Source organism: Salvelinus namaycush, chromosome 30 (assembly GCF_016432855.1).
Source record: "Salvelinus namaycush isolate Seneca chromosome 30, SaNama_1.0, whole genome shotgun sequence".
Lineage (NCBI taxonomy): Eukaryota > Metazoa > Chordata > Actinopteri > Salmoniformes > Salmonidae > Salvelinus > Salvelinus namaycush.
In genome coordinates, this window is record NC_052336.1 from 15,862,882 (window position 1) to 15,881,301 (window position 18,420).

Below are 18,420 nucleotides of genomic sequence, written 5' to 3' on the forward strand. Positions count from 1 at the left end.
TGGCCTGGACACTGGAGAGCAGCTGACAGTCTGGATAGTCTGGCCTGGACACTGGAGAGCAGCTGACAGTCTGGATAGTCTGGTCTGGACACTGGGGAGCAGCTGAACAGTCTGGATAGTCTGGCCTGGACACTGGAGTGCAGCTGACAGTCTGGATAGTCTGGCCTGGACACTGGAGAGCAGCTGACAGTCTGGATAGTCTGGTCTGGACACTGGGGAGCAGCTGAACAGTCTGGATAGTCTGGCCTGGACACTGGAGAGCAGCTGACAGTCTGGATAGTCTGGCCTGGACACTGGAGAGCAGCTGACAGTCTGGATAGTCTGGTCTGGACACTGGGGAGCAGCTGAACAGTCCGGATAGTCTGGCCTGGACACTGGAGTGCAGCTGACAGTCTGGATAGTCTGGCCTGGACACTGGAGAGCAGCTGACAGTCTGGACAGTCTGGCCTGGACACTGGAGAGCAGCTGAAAGTCTGGATAGTCTGGCCTGGACACTGGAGATCAGCTGACAGTCTGGATAGTCTGGTCTGGACACTGGGGAGCAGCTGAACAGTCTGGATAGTCTGGCCTGGACACTGGAGTGCAGCTGACAGTCTGGATAGTCTGGCCTGGACACTGGAGAGCAGCTGACAGTCTGGATAGTCTGGCCTGGACACTGGAGAGCAGCTGACAGTCTGGATAGTCTGGTCTGGACACTGGGGAGCAGCTGAACAGTCTGGATAGTCTGGCCTGGACACTGGAGTGCAGCTGACAGTCTGGATAGTCTGGCCTGGACACTGGAGAGCAGCTGACAGTCTGGATAGTCTGGTCTGGACACTGGGGAGCAGCTGAACAGTCTGGATAGTCTGGCCTGGACACTGGAGAGCAGCTGACAGTCTGGATAGTCTGGCCTGGACACTGGAGAGCAGCTGACAGTCTGGATAGTCTGGTCTGGACACTGGGGAGCAGCTGAACAGTCCGGATAGTCTGGCCTGGACACTGGAGTGCAGCTGACAGTCTGGATAGTCTGGCCTGGACACTGGAGAGCAGCTGACAGTCTGGATAGTCTGGTCTGGACACTGGGGAGCAGCTGAACAGTCTGGATAGTCTGGCCTGGACACTGGAGAGCAGCTGACAGTCTGGATAGTCTGGCCTGGACACTGGAGAGCAGCTGACAGTCTGGATAGTCTGGCCTGGACACTGGAGAGCAGCTGACAGTCTGGATAGTCTGGCCTGGACACTGGAGAGCAGCTGACAGTCTGGATAGTCTGGCCTGGACACTGGAGAGCAGCTGACAGTCTGGATAGTCTGGTCTGGACACTGGGGAGCAGCTGAACAGTCTGGATAGTCTGGCCTGGACATTGGAGTGCAGCTGACAGTCTGGATAGTCTGGCCTGGACACTGGAGAGCAGCTGACAGTCTGGATAGTCTGGCCTGGACACTGGAGAGCAGCTGACAGTCTGGATAGTCTGGTCTGGACACTGGGGAGCAGCTGTACAGTCTGGATAGTCTGGCCTGGACACTGGAGAGCAGCTGACAGTCTGGATAGTCTTGCCTGGACACTGGAGAGCAGCTGACAGTCTCGATAGTCTGGCCTGGACACTGGAGAGCAGCTGTACAGTCTGGATAGTCTGGCCTGGACACTGGGGAGCAGCTGTACAGTCTGGATAGTCTGGCCTGGACACTGGAGAGCAGCTGACAGTCTGGATAGTCTGGTCTGGACACTGGAGAGCAGCTGACAGTCTGGATAGTCTGGTCTGGACACTGGAGAGCAGCTGACAGTCTGGATAGTCTGGTCTGGACACTGGAGAGCAGCTGACAGTCTGGATAGTCTGGCCTGGACACTGGAGAGCAGCTGTACAGTCTGGATAGTCTGGCCTGGACACTGGGGAGCAGCTGTACAGTCTGGATAGTCTGGCCTGGACACTGGGGAGCAGCTGTACAGTCTGGATAGTCTGGCCTGGACACTGGGGAGCAGCTGTACAGTCTGGATAGTCTGGCCTGGACACTGGAAAGCAGCTGTACAGTCTGGATAGTCTGGCCTGGACACTGGGCAGCAGCTGTACAGTCTGGATAGTCTGGTCTGGAGACTGGGGAGCAGCTGTACAGTCTGGATAGTCTGACCTGGACACTGGGGAGCAGCTGTACAGTCTGGATAGTCTGGCCTGGACACTGGGAAGCAGCTGTACAGTCTGGATAATCTGGCCTGGACACTGGGGAGCAGCTGTACAGTCTGGATAGTCTGGCCTGGACACTGGGGAGCAGCTGTACAGTCTGGATAGTCTGGCCTGGACACTGGGGAGCAGCTGTACAGTTTGGATAGTCTGGCCTGGACACTGGAGAGCAGCTGTACAATCTGGATAGTCTGGCCTGGACACTGGGCAGCAGCTGTACAGTCTGGATAGTCTGGTCTGGACACTGGGGAGCAGCTGGACAGTCTGGATAGTCTGACCTGGACACTGGGGAGCAGCTGTACAGTCTGGATAGTCTGGCCTGGACACTGGGAAGCAGCTGTACAGTCTGGATAGTCTGGCCTGGACACTGGGGAGCAGCTGTACAGTCTGGATAGTCTGGCCTGGACACTGGGGAGCAGCTGTATAGTCTGGATAGTCTGGCCTGGACACTGGGCAGCAGCTGTACAGTCTGGATAGTCTGGCCTGGACACTGGAGAGCAGCTGTACAGTCTGGATAGTCTGGCCTGGACACTGGGGAGCAGCTGTACAGTCTGGATAGTCTGGCCTGGACACTGGAAAGCAGCTGTACAGTCAGGATAGTCTGGCCTGGACACTGGAGAGCAGCTGTACAGTCTGGATAGTCTGGCCTGGACACTGGGGAGCAGCTGTACAGTCTGGATAGTCTGGCCTGGACACTGGAGAGCAGCTGTACAGTCTGGATAGTCTGGCCTGGACACTGGAGAGCAGCTGTACAGTCTGGATAGTCTGGCCTGGACACTGGGGAGCAGCTGTACAGTCTGGATAGTCTGGCCTGGACACTGGGGAGCAGCTGTACAGTCTGGATAGTCTGGCCTGGACACTGGGGAGCAGCTGTACAGTCTGGATAGTCTGGCCTGGACACTGGAAAGCAGCTGTACAGTCTGGATAGTCTGGCCTGGACACTGGGCAGCAGCTGTACAGTCTGGATAGTCTGGTCTGGAGACTGGGGAGCAGCTGTACAGTCTGGATAGTCTGACCTGGACACTGGGGAGCAGCTGTACAGTCTGGATAGTCTGGCCTGGACACTGGGAAGCAGCTGTACAGTCTGGATAATCTGGCCTGGACACTGGGGAGCAGCTGTACAGTCTGGATAGTCTGGCCTGGACACTGGGGAGCAGCTGTACAGTCTGGATAGTCTGGCCTGGACACTGGGGAGCAGCTGTACAGTTTGGATAGTCTGGCCTGGACACTGGAGAGCAGCTGTACAATCTGGATAGTCTGGCCTGGACACTGGGCAGCAGCTGTACAGTCTGGATAGTCTGGTCTGGACACTGGGGAGCAGCTGGACAGTCTGGATAGTCTGACCTGGACACTGGGGAGCAGCTGTACAGTCTGGATAGTCTGGCCTGGACACTGGGAAGCAGCTGTACAGTCTGGATAGTCTGGCCTGGACACTGGGGAGCAGCTGTACAGTCTGGATAGTCTGGCCTGGACACTGGGGAGCAGCTGTATAGTCTGGATAGTCTGGCCTGGACACTGGGCAGCAGCTGTACAGTCTGGATAGTCTGGCCTGGACACTGGAGAGCAGCTGTACAGTCTGGATAGTCTGGCCTGGACACTGGGGAGCAGCTGTACAGTCTGGATAGTCTGGCCTGGACACTGGAAAGCAGCTGTACAGTCAGGATAGTCTGGCCTGGACACTGGAGAGCAGCTGTACAGTCTGGATAGTCTGGCCTGGACACTGGGGAGCAGCTGTACAGTCTGGATAGTCTGGCCTGGACACTGGAGAGCAGCTGTACAGTCGGGATAGTCTGGCCTGGACACTGGAGAGCAGCTGTACAGTCTGGATAGTCTGGCCTGGACACTGGAGAGCAGCTGACAGTCTGGATAGTCTGGGCTGGACACTGGGGAGCAGCTGTACAGTCTGGATAGTCTGACCTGGACACTGGGGAGCAGCTGTACAGTCTGGATAGTCTGGCCTGGACACTGGGAAGCAGCTGTACAGTCTGGATAGTCTGGCCTGGACACTGTGGAGCAGCTGTACAGTCTGGATAGTCTGGCCTGGACACTGGAGAGCAGCTGTACAGTCTGGATAGTCTGGCCTGGACACTGGGGAGCAGCTGTGCAGTCTGGATAGTCTGACCTGGACACTGGGGAGCAACTGTACAGTCTGGATTGTCTGGCCTGGACACTGGGGAGCAGCTGTCCAGTCTGGATTGTCTGGCCTGGACACTGGGGAGAAGCTGTACAGTCTGGATAGTCTGACCTGGACACTGGGGAGAAGCTTTAGTCGTTAGTCATGCATGTGTGTGTGAGTGTGTGTATGAGTATGTGTGTGTTTGCATGGGTATGTGTATCTCTGTGTCCCGTCTTGAGTCCGAACGCAAACCACACTCATATTTGAGCACAGTGTGCCACTGCTGGAGTGAGTCAGAGATCTCCAGCGTGTCACTGTCTATTCTATGCGTGGGAAATAGAGGACACCAGCCAATGACAAAGCACTTCAAGCTACTTGGCAATAAAGATAAGATGCAAACCAGCATACATCTACTGAATGCAGATAGATCACAGTGGAGGAAGACCAGCTTTATCCAATTCAACATAATGTAAAGGGGCATACATACGGTTACATATAGTGCATTCGGAAAGTATTCAGACACCTTGACTTTTTCCACATTTTGTTACGTTACAGCCTTATTCTAAAATGGATTAAATAGTTTTTCCCCTTCATAAATCTACACACAATACCCCATAAGGACAAAGCAAAAACAGGTATATCACATTCAAAAAGTATTCAGACCCTTTACTCAGTACTTTGTTGAAGCACCTTTGGCACCGTTTACAGCCCGGTTCTTCTTGGGTATGATGCTACAAGCTTGGCACACCTGTATTTGGGGAGTTTCTCCCATTCTTCTCTGCAGCTCCTTTCAAGCTCTGTCAGGTTGGATGGGGAGTGTCGCTGCACAGCTATTTCCAGGTCTCTCCAGAGATGTTCAATCGGGTTCAAATCCGGGCTCTGGCTGGGCCACTCAAGGACATTCAGAGACTTGTCCCGAAGCCGCTCCTGCGTTGTCTTGTCTGTGTGCTTATGGTTGTTGTCCTGTTGGAAGGTGAACCTTCTCCCCAGTCTGAGGTCCTGAGCACTCTGAAGCATGTTTTCATCAAGGATCTCTCTGTACTTTGCTCCGTTCATCTTTCCCTCGATCCTGACTAGTCTCCCAGTCCCTGCCGCTGAAAAACATCCCCACAGCATGATGCTGCCACCACCATGCTTCATTGTAGGGATGGTGTCAGGTTTCCTCCAGACGTGATGCTTGGCATTCAGGCCAAAGAGTTCAATTTTGGTTTCATCAGAGCAGAGAATCTTGTTTCTCATGGTCTGAGAGTACTTTAGGTGCCTTTTGGCAAACTCCAAGTGGGCTGTCATGTGCCTTTCACTGAGGAGTGGCTTCCGTCTGGCCACTCTACCATAAAGACCTGATTGCAGAGTTGGTTGTCCTTCTGGAAGGTTATTCTCTCTCCACAAAGGAACTCTGGAGCTCTGTCAGAGTGACCATCGGGTTCTTGGTCACCTCCCTGACCAAGACCCTTCTTTTCCGATTGCTCAGTTTGGCCGGGTGGCCAGCTCTAGTAAGAGTCTTGGTGTCCAAACTTCTTCCATTTAAGAATGATGGAAGCCACTCTGTTCTTGGGGACCTTCAATGCTGCAATTTTTTTGAGGTACCCTTCCCCAGATCTGTGCCTCGACACAATCCTGTCTCGGAGCTCTATGGACAATTCCTTCGACCTCATGTCTTGGTTTTGCACTGACATGCACTGTCAACTGTGTGACCTTATATAGACAGGTGTGTGCCTTTCCAAATCATGTCAAATCAGATTTTATTTACTACAGGTGGACTCCAATCAAGTTGTAGAAACATTTCAAGGATAATCAATGGAATAAGGATGCACCTGAGCTCAATTTCGGAGTCTCATAGCAAAGAGTCTGAATACTTATGTAAATAAGGTATTTCCGTCTTTTTTTTACATACATTTGCAAAAATTTCTAAAAACCTGTTTTCACTTCGTCATTATGGGATATTGTGTGTAGATTGATGAGGGGAAAAAAATAGTTTAATCCATTTTAGAGTAAGGCTGTGACAAAAAAAATATGGAACAGGTCAAGGGGTCTGAATAGTTTCTGAATGCACTGTATGGATGTGAAAATAAACACTTTTATCAGGGTCTGTATTACACAGTGAGACAGTATTATTGGTGTTCTGATCACATTTACCACCACTCTGCTATTTTAGTACCCTAGTCCTGACTCCCTTTCACCAGCCATAGGTCTTAATACGACACCTAAAATCTCCGCACGGTCCCTGACCTCCTCGACAGTATCACCCCACTGAGTGAGATTATGGTCATCACACGACGCTGCTTATTCCTCCTGCTGGGCTTTTTATTGTCCGATTCGTCAGTAAAACTGCTGCACTATATCAGAGGCTATAGCTGGACGGCTGGGGATATGGGGACAGTCTGTTGTTCTCCCTGTGAGTTTTATGGCTGTGGTGCTCCGGTAGCAGCAGCTGTGGTGGGTTTATACGAGCCCTGTGGTGAGGTCCTGCTGTCAGGACCAGGATATCTGGCATATTCACTGGAGCTCAGGGAGCCATTAGTCTCTTGTGGAGAAATGGGAAACCTTGCTGGGGTGGAGAGGGAATCACCACCTCTCATGTATTTCTCTTTCATGTTTCTCCCTCTCTCCCTCCCTCTCTCCTTTTTTAATGCTCCTTCTCTCCCTCTATTTCTCCCGCTCCCCTTTTTTAACGCTCCCTCCCTCTCCCTCCCTTTCTCCCCTCTCCAGCCTCTCTCTTCATCTCTCTATCTGTCACTAGGGGTCCCCAGCACACTGATCTACCTAATCAGGTGCCTCCTCCTCCTCCCCCTCAGTGGGATTAATCTAGGAGGAGGTTATGGTGTACAGCACAATGCAGTGATTAAAGCAGCCTGAGAGTTGTAGGTGTGTGTGTGTTTATGTGTGTGTTTATGTGTGTGTGTGTTTATGACAGAAAAACAGAGATAGAGACAGGGTGGGTGGGGTCACTGGGGGATTAGATACGGCAGCGGTTCCCAACCTAAGTGTTGCGACCCCGTATGGGGTTGCCTGATATGAAAAGGGGGTCGCGGGAGAATTTCCAAAATCCCGGCAAGTATATATATATATTAGAACATCGTCTTTGTGTCTCAAAATCATTGAAATGTGGGTAACCTTAAAAATCGAAATGAAAATTATTCAAATATTAAATTCAACTAGAGAGTTCCCTTAGATCATGGGAAAAGGCTGCACTTCACCGTTGCACTTGAATCATTCCCACGGTGAATGGCTAGGCCTGCTACGCTATGAAACCACACACTGTTGCAGAGACGTTGATATTACCGGTCGCTATTGATATGGTGAAAACAATGTGTGGGGAGTCAGAGGCACAGAAACTCACATCAATACCTTTGTCAGAAAACACTGTTAAACAAAGAATTTATGCTATCTCTAGCAATCAAGAGGAAACTCTGACTGAACGACTCAAAAACTCCCCAGTTTATGCTCTCCAAATGAACGTTAGCTGTGAGGGCCAAGATGCCCATGCATGAGTTTTGTTGGCTATACATTTCGGGGGATGCTATTTACGAGGACATATTGTTCTGTCTCACGATTCCCGAGCATGAAACAGCACAGGGGATGTCCAGTGTGCTGTGTGGCTATATTGATGAAAAACAGATTCCATGGGATCAAATGTTGGGCTTTTGCACAGATGGGGCTCCATCTATGGCAGGCAGGCCGTCACACTCTAGTTATGAATGTCTCCCTCTGCCATAAGAATGCATTGTATGACACACCGAGAGCAATTGGGGGCAAAAAAGCTGATTACAGATGTTAGAGATATACTGCAGCAGGTAACTTTGATTGTAGACTATATCAAACCACATCCACTGCGCGCACGCCTGTCGGCAAAATTATGTGGAGATATGGGATCAGAGCATGACAATGTTCTATTTCACACCGAGGTTTGGTGGTTATCAAGGGAGAGTGTTGGAAAGAGTTTTTGCATTAAGAGAGGAACTGTTGTCATTCACAATGGATGTAAAAAAACAGACTTGGTTGACTTTCTGTGTAATGAAAATAAAATGTGTCTCCTTGCCTATGTAAAAGACGTATTTGGGAAACTAAACGCAAGCATGCAGGGGAAATACAAAAACCTACAGATGAGTGACCGAATCAGTGGATTCAGAGGAAAGGATTCTTATTGGAGAGAGAGTCATTCAAAAGTGAACCATGCCCACTTCCCTCGGCTGTGTATGTTTCTGACAGAACACAGCATCAGTAAGTGTCCCACACGAGTGATGACTGCTCACCTCCAACGCTTGGAAGAGCACTTTGGCACCTACTTCCCAATCAATTTGACTGTGGTCCTGGCTCAATTGACATGCTGGTAAGTGAAATCGAATAGCTGATTGAGCTGTCATTCACAGATCACTATGGAGCAGTTTTGGTTCCTGACTCAAAGGGAATACTCTGCCGTCTCCCTCTGACAATAATGCCGCGTTCAAAACAACTGGGAACTCGGAACTGGGATCTGAACTGACTTCCGACTTCAGTGCATTCAAGAGAACTGGGAACTCTGAAAAAAACGAGCTCCGACTGGAAAAAATAGTTTTGAACGGTCATCCAACTCGGAATTCCAATTCTGGAACTCGGGCCTCTTAGAGCTCCGACTTTCCGACCTGAAGATCACTGACATCATTATTTGACTGAGTTCCCAGTTGTCTTAAAAGCACCATGAAACTCATGGTACCCTTTGCCAGCTTATATCTGTATGAAGCTGCATTCAGTGCTCTCGTCTGCATTAAAACCAAATATCGGTCTAGGTTGGATGCGACAGCAGATATGAGGTGCGCACTATCGAACGTGTCCCCGGACTTTGAGAAGCTCCGACGCCACATGCATCAAGTACAACCATCTCATTAGTGGTGGTGAGAAAAGATACATTATGTCAGACTAATTTGCAGATGACTGTCATAGCCCCACATAAAAAGTATGTGATGGTGAGTTGAGAAGACAATCAAAAATACTGTTAGAATGTTTTCAATTGACTGCCATAGCTCCAAATAAAAAAGTTAACATTGGCTGTTAATTACATAATATTTTTTCACATGGTTGGTGGGGTCACGAAAATCTTCCAGTGTCAAAATGTGGTCGTGGGCCAAAAAAAGTTTGGAACCCCTGACTTACGGGCTAAGGTCAGACAAGGGAGCAACGCAATGCCTTTTTATGGGGAGTAATGTGATAAATTGGCACGGTTCAATCCTGGGGGCAATAAGGAGAAGTAGCGTGGGTGATATCTAAGCAAGATTGCTGTATTTCTTAAAGTGCTCCTTTGTAAGGTTATTTTAATATCCCACACATAGAGCTGAACATAGCTCTCTGTGGTTCCCTATGCTGAGAACGTATATGAGTTTAGAACAGGTTTTTTGTAAAGTAAACATCTTAGTACCGTTCCCAAGTCACGCATATCTCTTCTTAATAGAGATGAGGTGAGAGTGTGAGCATAAAGCAGCTGAATGGGGTGATGATGTGGAGCTCCATGAGGATCGTTCTCCATCTCAGCAGGAAACATGGGGCTATGGATCATAAATAATACATGGGATGGATTTCCTGTTTCCTCTGGTTGTGAGGAGGGCGGTTTGCTGGGCCTGATCACAGGTTAATCAGACTCCCCTCTAACTAATGCTAATTAGCGCTATGCTACAGTAGTCTATTGTGCTGTATCAGACAACCAGCCTGGGATCTGGTGCCAATAACTATCAACATTGACATGGACACAAACTGAAATAAGAATCTCCCAGAGACGCATAACAGGAATATACTGTATCTTGGTCATTATCACAAAATATAGAGAACTGCTTGAATTACAGTAAGAATTCAGAGGAATCCAATGTGCTGCTGCAGTTTTATTGGGTTCTCCCATGTGTTCCTTTCCCTGCAGCCAAAGAGAACACAATTGTAAGCTTTTTATTAGAGTGCTCATTGCTCTACAGACCCTCTGCGCACGCGCACACACACACACACACACACACACACACACACACACACACACACACACACACACACACACACACACACACACACACACACACACACACACACACACACACACACACACACACACACACACACACACACACACACATTTGTGATCAGCTAAACCTTTTAGATTTTGATGTAATGGGGTCGTATGCTACAGAATGGGGTGATATGTAAATGAGTCTGTCTAGTGGACAGAGTTTTTAGAGGGAGAACAGAGTAAACAGAGATAGTGTTTCTGTTTTGTCTCCTGCAGAGAGCTAAACATACACTCTAACATCCAACTGTGTTCAATCAAAGTAGGAGGAAGTTCAATTTGGGTAATGGTTCTCTCAAGGCGAACAAAGACAATGTTTATGCCAGTCCATCACACTAGGGTCGTCTTGGTTGGAGAACAAGAGGGTTGTCAAATCCACCATTTAATGGTTAATGAATTTGGCGGCTGGTAGCCTAGTGGTTAGAGCGTTGGTCCAGTAACCGAAAGGTTGCTAGATCGACTACCCAAGGTAAAAATCTGATGTTCTGCCGCTGAACAAGGAAGTTAACCCACTGTTCCTAGGCTGCCATTGTAAATAAGAATTTGTTCTTAACGGACTTGCCTAGTTAAATAAAGTTTTTTTTTAAATGAGTAGAATGTTTAATCAAATCAAATTGTATTTGTCACATACACATGGTTAGCAGATGTTAATGTGAGTGTAGCGAAATGCTTGTGTTTCTAGTTCTGACCATGCAGTAATATCTAACAAGTAATCTAACCTAAAAATTTCACAACAACTACCACACAAGTGTAAAGGAATGAATAAGAATATGTACATAAAAATACATGAATGAGCGATGGCCGAACGGCATAGGCAAGATGCAGGAGATGGTATAGAGTACAGTATATACATATGAGATGAGTAATGTAGGGTATGTAAACATTATATAAAATGGCATTGTTAAAGTGGCTAGTGATACATTTATTACATACATTTTTTCATTATTAAAGTGGCTAGAGATGAGTCAGTATGTTGGCAGCAGCCACTCAATGTTAGTGATGGCTGTTAAACAGTCTGATGGCCTTGAGATAGAAGCTGTTTAACAGTCTCTCGGTCCCCGCTTTGATGCACCTGTACTGACCTCGCCTTCTGGATGATAGCGGGGTGAACAGGCAGTGGCTCGGGTGGTTGTTGTCCTTGATGATCTTTTCGGCCTTCCTGTGACATCGGGTGCTGTAGGTGTCCTGGAGGGCAGATAGTTTGCCCCCGGTGATGCGTTGTGCAGACCTCATTACCCTCTGGAGAGCCTTACAGTTGTGGGCGGAGCAGTTGCCGTACCAGGCGGTGATACAGCCCGACAGGATGCTCGAGATTGTGCATCTGTAAAAGTTTGTGAGTGTTTTTGGTGACAAACCGAATTTCTTCAGCCTCCTGAGGTTGAAGAGGCACTGCTGCGCCTTCTTCACCACGCTGTCTGTGTGGGTGGACCATTTCAGTTTGTCCGTGATGTGTACGCCGAGGAACTGAAAACTTTCCACCTTCTCCACTACTGTCCCGTCGATGTGGATAGGGGGCTGCTCCCTCTGCTGTTTCCTGAAGTCCACGATCATCTCCTTTGTTTTGTTGACATTGAGTGTGAGGTTATTTTCCTGACACCACACTCCGAGGGCCCTCACCACCTCCCTGTAGGCCGTCTCGTCGTTGTTGGTAATCAAGCCTACCACTGTAGTGTCATCTGCAAACTTGATGATTGAGTTGGAGGCGTGCATGGCCACGCAGTCATGGGTGAACAGGGAGTACAGGAGAGGGCTGAGAAAGCACCCTTGTGGGGCCCCAGTGTTGAGGATCAGCGGGGTGGAGATGTTGTTACCTACCCTCACCACCTGGGGGTGACCCTTCAGGAAGTCCAGGACCCAGTTGCACAGGGCAGGGTCGAGACCCAGGGTCTCGAGCTTAATGACGAGTTTGGAGGGTACTATGGTGTTAAATGCTGAGCTGTAGTCGATGAACAGCATTCTTACATAGGTATTCCTCTTGTCCAGATGGGTTAGGGCAGTGTGCAGTGTGATTGCGATTGCGTCATCTGTGGACCTATTGGGGCGGTAAGCAAATTGGAGTGGGTCTAGGGTGTCAGGTAGGGTGGAGGTGATATGGTCTTTGACTAGTCTCTCAAAGCACTTCATGATGACGGAAGTGAGTGCTACGGGGCGATAGTCATTTTGCTCAGTTAACTAGCTTTCTTGGGAACAGGAACAATGGTGGCCCTCTTGAAGCATGTGGGAACAGCAGACCGGGATAAGGATTGATTGAATATGTCCGTAAACACACCAGCCAGCTGGTCTGCGCATGCTCTGAGGACTTGGCTGGGGATGCTGTCTGGGCCGGCAGCGGAGGGAATAGCTACACTATTTGTATTCGGTCATGTTTCCGGTCACCTTGCCCTGATTAAAAGCAGTGGTTCGCTCTTTCAGTTTTGCGTGAATGCTGCCATCAATCCACGGTTTCTGGATGGGGAATGTTTTAATAGACGCTCTGGGTACAACATCACCGATGCACTTGCTAATAAACTCGCTCACCAAATCAGCGTATTCATCAATGTTATTGTCCGACGCTATGCGGAACATATCCCAGTCCACGTGATGGAAGCAATCTTGAAGCGTGGAATCCGATTGGTCGGACCAGCGTTGAACAGACCTGAGCATGGGCGCTTCCTGTTTTAGTTTCTGTCTATAGGCTGGGAGCAACAAAATGGAGTCGTGGTCAGATTTTCCGAAAGGAGGGCGGGGGAGGGCTTTATGTGCGTCGCGGAAGTTAGAATAACAATGATCTAGGGTTTTGCCAGCCCGGGTCGCGCATTCGATATGCTGATAAAATTTAGGGAGCCTTGTTTTCAGATTAGCCTTGTTAAAATCCCCAGCTACAATAAATGCTGCCTCAGGATATGTGGTTTCCAGTTTACATAGAGTCAAATGAAGTTCTTTCAGGGCCGTCGATGTGTCTGCTTGGGGGGGATATACACGACTGTGATTATGATCGAAGAGAATTCTCTTGGTAGATAACGGTCGGCATTTGATTGTAAGGAATTCTAGGTCAAGTGAACAAAAGGACTTGAGTTCCTGTATGTTGTTATGATCACACCACGTCTCGTTAATCATAAGGCATACACCCCCGCCCTTCTTCTTACCAGAGAGATGTTTGTTTCTGTCGGCGCGATGCGTGAAGAAACCAGGTGGCTGTACCGACTCTGATGACGTATCCCGAGTGAGCCATGTTTCCGTGAAACAAAGAATGTTACAATCTCTGATGTCTCTCTGGAAGGCAACCCTTGCTCAGATTTCGTCTACCTGGTTGTCAAGACACTGGACATTGGCGAGTAGTATGCTCGGGAGCGGTGTGCGATATGCCCGTCTACGGAGCCTGACCAGAAGACCGCTCCGTCTGCCCCTTCTGCGGCGCCGTTGTTTTGGGTCGCCGGCTGGGATCCGAGCCATTGTCCTGGGTGGTGGACCAAACAGAGGCTCCGCTTCGGGAAAGTCGTATTCCTGGTCGTAATGTTGGTGAGTTGACTTGCTCTTATATCCAATAGTTCCTCCCGACTGTATGTAATAAAACCTAAGATTTCCTCGGGTAACAATGTAAGAAATAACACATAAAAAAACGAAATACTGCATAGTTTCCTAGGAACGCGAAGTGAGGCGGCCATCTGAGTATCTTGAGTATCTGAAAATGGTCTAACCTGCTGGGGACTCGTTGTGGTTCTCCTCATCAGAGTCAGCGAACACCTCAGCCAGCTCCTGGTCAGACATGTCGGTTAGCTCTGTCAGGTCCAGGAGGTCAAAGTGCACCTCCAGGGAGGACACGCTGCTCAGAGGCTCTGCAGGGTCAGAGAGAGAGGAAATTAGTAAGGTCATAGTTATGGACTGATATGGAGCAGCTGGTGGGTTTTATGATAAACTCAATAATAATGTGTAATATCTCACTACAACTCAATGCTGTCTACACAACTCACCCAGAACACCCCCTCCGCCACACATACATACACAACCCTCCACACCCTCCTGACCCTCCCTCTCATTCTCAGTACCCCTGGTATGGAAGTTATCTCTCGTGTTGTTTTGATGCTCTGTGCCATACTGTAATAGAAGATAAAAAGAAGGCCTCTCTTTAATCTGTTTCACAGAGAGACAGCTTGGCTTTGTGTGCTGAACTGTCCTTTGGAAGAGATATGGGTCTCTGTGTCAGAATGATGCCAATGTTTGACTGGAGCATCACGACTAGGGCCAGAGAAGCCAGAAATAGAGGGTATTAAAACAACATGGTTAGACTGTTCCTTCTCCTCACCCTCTGTCCTGAGTGTATGGCACCTGTTCTTGATTCCAAAAGTCACCGATACCCCAGACCCTACTCAAATGTCTATTGACACACCAGAGCGGCACGACTGTGCCGTTAACATGTACCGTTTTTATTCACGTTAAAATAAGAGCATGACAGTCCCAACATTCCACACTGGCAGCATTCATGCAGTATGGCAGTTAAATGTATATTTGCGTCACTCATGCTTTGCTAAGCATCTATGGAGTGTTACAGCCCCATGCTTGTCTGACACAATGCTTTGGGCTGGGTGGAGCTGGCACTCTTTAGTGATCATGGGTGAGGCATAACGGCTGACCGTGTGATCTATGTGGTGTTAATAGTAAGGGACTGTATGCACTTCATGTGTGTGTGTTTATGTATGTGCTGTGGAGGCATATCTCTGAACACTTTTCCAGTATTTTTGGCTTGTGAGTGGGTGTATATAGCTGTGTGTCTGAGTGTAGAGAGAGAGCGGGGGTGGATGGTTTTTAAGGATACCGTTTCCCAGCTAATTTCTCTCTACCAGCCAGGCAGTATACTGCCACAGGGTGGATCACAGCCTTCTCCTCAACACTCCTTTGTTCCGCTGCTGCACAGCTCCATTCTCTCACTGTTCTCTCACTCTCCTGATAAATATAGCGCAGACATTGATTTAATAAGATAAAAACCTTTAACCATATTATTATAAGTCAGAGAGAGTTGATAATCATGCTAAATCATAATCCTGGTGGTGGCGCTGCTGTATTTCACACATTGTGAGTAGACATGGGCAGAGTTACACTGACGATTTGAGACGGAGAATTTCATTGGGTGCCAGAAGTTCCTAGACAATTGAATTCTACAATTGACCTGACAATGGATTAAAGTGAGCTCAAATAAATCAATCTCTGCTCCAACTCCTTTCCGCCTTGAATTTGGAAGTTCTTCCTGGTAAGCCCTTCTGTGGATTACAGTATTATTGTCACTGAATGCTTGGTGCCAACATGGATGACGGTTTGCCAAACTCTGTATACCTTTGGCTCTTACAGTGAGTGGTGGCCTTGCTTTGCCTGGGATGCCGTGCTACTCACAACAACACACGTCTACAACAAGAGACATTTTGTACAGTACTTGCTGAAAAGTACAATATAAAATCCACCAACAATCTATATTGTCTTGTTCCTCTGTACCAGACTTGTCCACAGACAGTATAAATACTGATTACATCTGCCTGTGTGTTCCAGACACTAGCTCCCATGAGAGGAGATGTGAGGGAACAAGTGGAACGAGAGAGGAGAGGAGAACTATTGGGAGACAGTAAAGATGAGAGGAACGCCAGTGAGGAGAGAGTTGAGAGGAGAGGAAGGTAAAGATATTGTGGGTTGACATTCCGCTGTCGTTTGAAGTCTTCTAATGAGACAACTGCAACCGTAGAGGATCAGAGACAGAGAAGCAGACCCTCCTGTCTCACCTTCACATAATGAGCCACTCATTTAACCACATGGGAGGCTCAGGCTGCCCCTTTGCACTACTCCTCCCTCACTGAATGGGAGGAAGTTGCCACTAGACACTGATCTAAGGTTAGTTTTACATTATCCAACCTTATTGGTGAAGGCCAGGATTTGGGGAAGTTAAGCTGATCCTCGATCTTTGGTTAAGGGCAACTTCTACCTCCCTAGGGCGTTGGGCTAGCCTGCTGTACAGATCTCTGTACAGATGGGGAGACTGCGGGTCAGTCAGTGTGTGTCTGAGGGGTTAACTGAACTGCACAGCATCAGCTGAACCATATGCAGTGATAAAGGCCTGATTAGCATTATGGGATGTCAAGAGCTCTGTCTCCATGGTGTGCTAGCTGTTTCCTCCCTTAGAGCAAATCTCTACAGGCCTGCTTGGTTCACTTGGCTAATCTAAATTTGAACGATTCACCGACTGTTTGTTCCATCTGCCCCGGTTTCTGGAAGGATGTAGACTGTGGTGTGAGGGGATGATAGAGGCTCGCCTCGTAGGAGGCTGTTGCTGATTACTGCTGAGGTGTGGTGGTTACTCAGGTGCTTACATCCAGGTGAGTGCTACACTTTTTGGCGGTGGATCTGTTCCAGCCTACCTACAGAAGGAGTTGCTGTGAACTTCAGAGACAGAGCTGCCTGATGAAGCGCTCCATGAACTGCCAGCTCCCTGAATTATTTTTTATATATATTTTTTAAGCGAGATTGTTTGAAAAGCGCTATATAAAATAAATATATTATTATTAATCAACGGAATCCATTTACCATGCTTCAGATGCACTGCATCAAAAAAAGCTCATCTCTGTAAACAATCTTTAGTATTTAGCTGGTTGTGACATGCATTAATGTAGCAATATTTACCAGCGTGGATGACATGGGCTTATAAGGTCAATTAGATATAATGGTGTGAAATGGTTTGACTAGCCTAGCGCAAACACGGTACACAGGGAATTGAATTGGACACGACCGTATTGCAGTTTTTTTACATACCTTAAGGGAAGTCTGGGACGGGAGCCGTATGGTTAGTGAAGAAAGTCCCATTGCAAATGTACGGTCCCTTACCTGACGTCTTAATACGTCGCAGAAAATCGCGGACGGCGTCGGGCCGTGGGCGGCGGAGAGCTCTTTCAGGAAGTCACTCAAAAAAACGTTTCGGAATTTCGGTTTCCGTTTTATAAAAATGACAAATTTTTGACTTTTTTCTGCATTCTCGAAAATTCCCACAAGAGGGAAAATAAATCATATTGCAGGCGCACGAGCACGTGGCAAACGAGCGCGGCCTTTTCTCCTAAACTGAAAATATTTCGAAGACGAAACTCGGCGAGCGTAGGTTTGGAGTAATGGGCAGTTGGCCCCGAACAAGATGGCGTCGAGACCTCGGCGCTTTTTGAGTTATGGCCATTTTTCTGGGATTAAAGGGTTAAAACGCAAGTAGGGTGCTAATTTGACCGCTTCATGTCAAAGTACATAAGCATACGGTGTCAGGAAAAAAAGAACCAGCCATTTATCTATCGTAATTTAAGAGAAATCGTACATTGACCGTTTGGTGATGTTCACAAAGAGGATTTTTTTTTTCAAAAAAATCACAGATCCAGTTGCAGTGTGTTCAGACGTACATTTTTAAAGTGGGTCTCGAAGCTCTGCGAGAATCCTGTGATTTTATATGATTTTATGAAATAACACACACTCATTTAACCCTCTTTAAATAAGTCAGTCTTTAACATAAAGACTTAAAACTCAATATTATATAAGAGCCTACACCAAGGAGGGTATGTGTTCAATTTCAGCTTCCTATGTCAACTGGAAGTACCTTAAAATGGTGCCACAGGGTCAGGTTTGAAGGGTAATAAAGGTCAGATCTTTTCAAAACTTCACTTGTGTGATTAGACAACCCTCATGAACTGTAATCAGTCATTTTTCCCAACAGATGTCAAAGAAAATCTCTCTCACACAATCACACACACACAAAAAGGAAAGATGGAGTAAAAAAGTACGGTGCTTAACGACACACAAAGCCCACAATGGCATTACTATTATCTCTAGGCCGTGCCGAGTTCAACGAGATGCCCCGCTTGACCGTAGCTCGCTCGGTTTGAGCACAGCGACCGTTACAAGAGAACGGACACAAATGACCTTTTGACCTCAATGTCAATTTCATTTGCTTTTGGGACACAGAGAGAGAACCGTTAAGGTTAGAAACACAATTTCACCTCAGGAGTGTTCTTAAGGTCCTCCCGATCTGTGCAAGCCTAACCCTGACCTTGTGGCATTAACCCTTCACAGTTAAAAGAAGGTGTTTACATCAAATAGTTTACAATGAAATGTCTCCCCATTGGAATACATTGACTGCACCT

At 48.0% G+C, this 18,420-nt stretch overlaps 1 protein-coding gene across 2 annotated transcripts in view; it reads right to left on the reverse strand.

Moving 5' to 3' along the window:
- Positions 1-18,420, reverse strand: part of LOC120025184 (dysbindin domain-containing protein 1-like) — a 56,358-nt gene that overhangs the window by 11,398 nt on the left and 26,540 nt on the right. For both annotated transcript variants that reach the window (XM_038969637.1, XM_038969638.1), the window contains exon 4: positions 13,966-14,103. In XM_038969637.1, the coding sequence (XP_038825565.1) occupies positions 13,966-14,103 (138 nt within the window). The remainder of the gene's footprint in view (positions 1-13,965; positions 14,104-18,420) is intronic.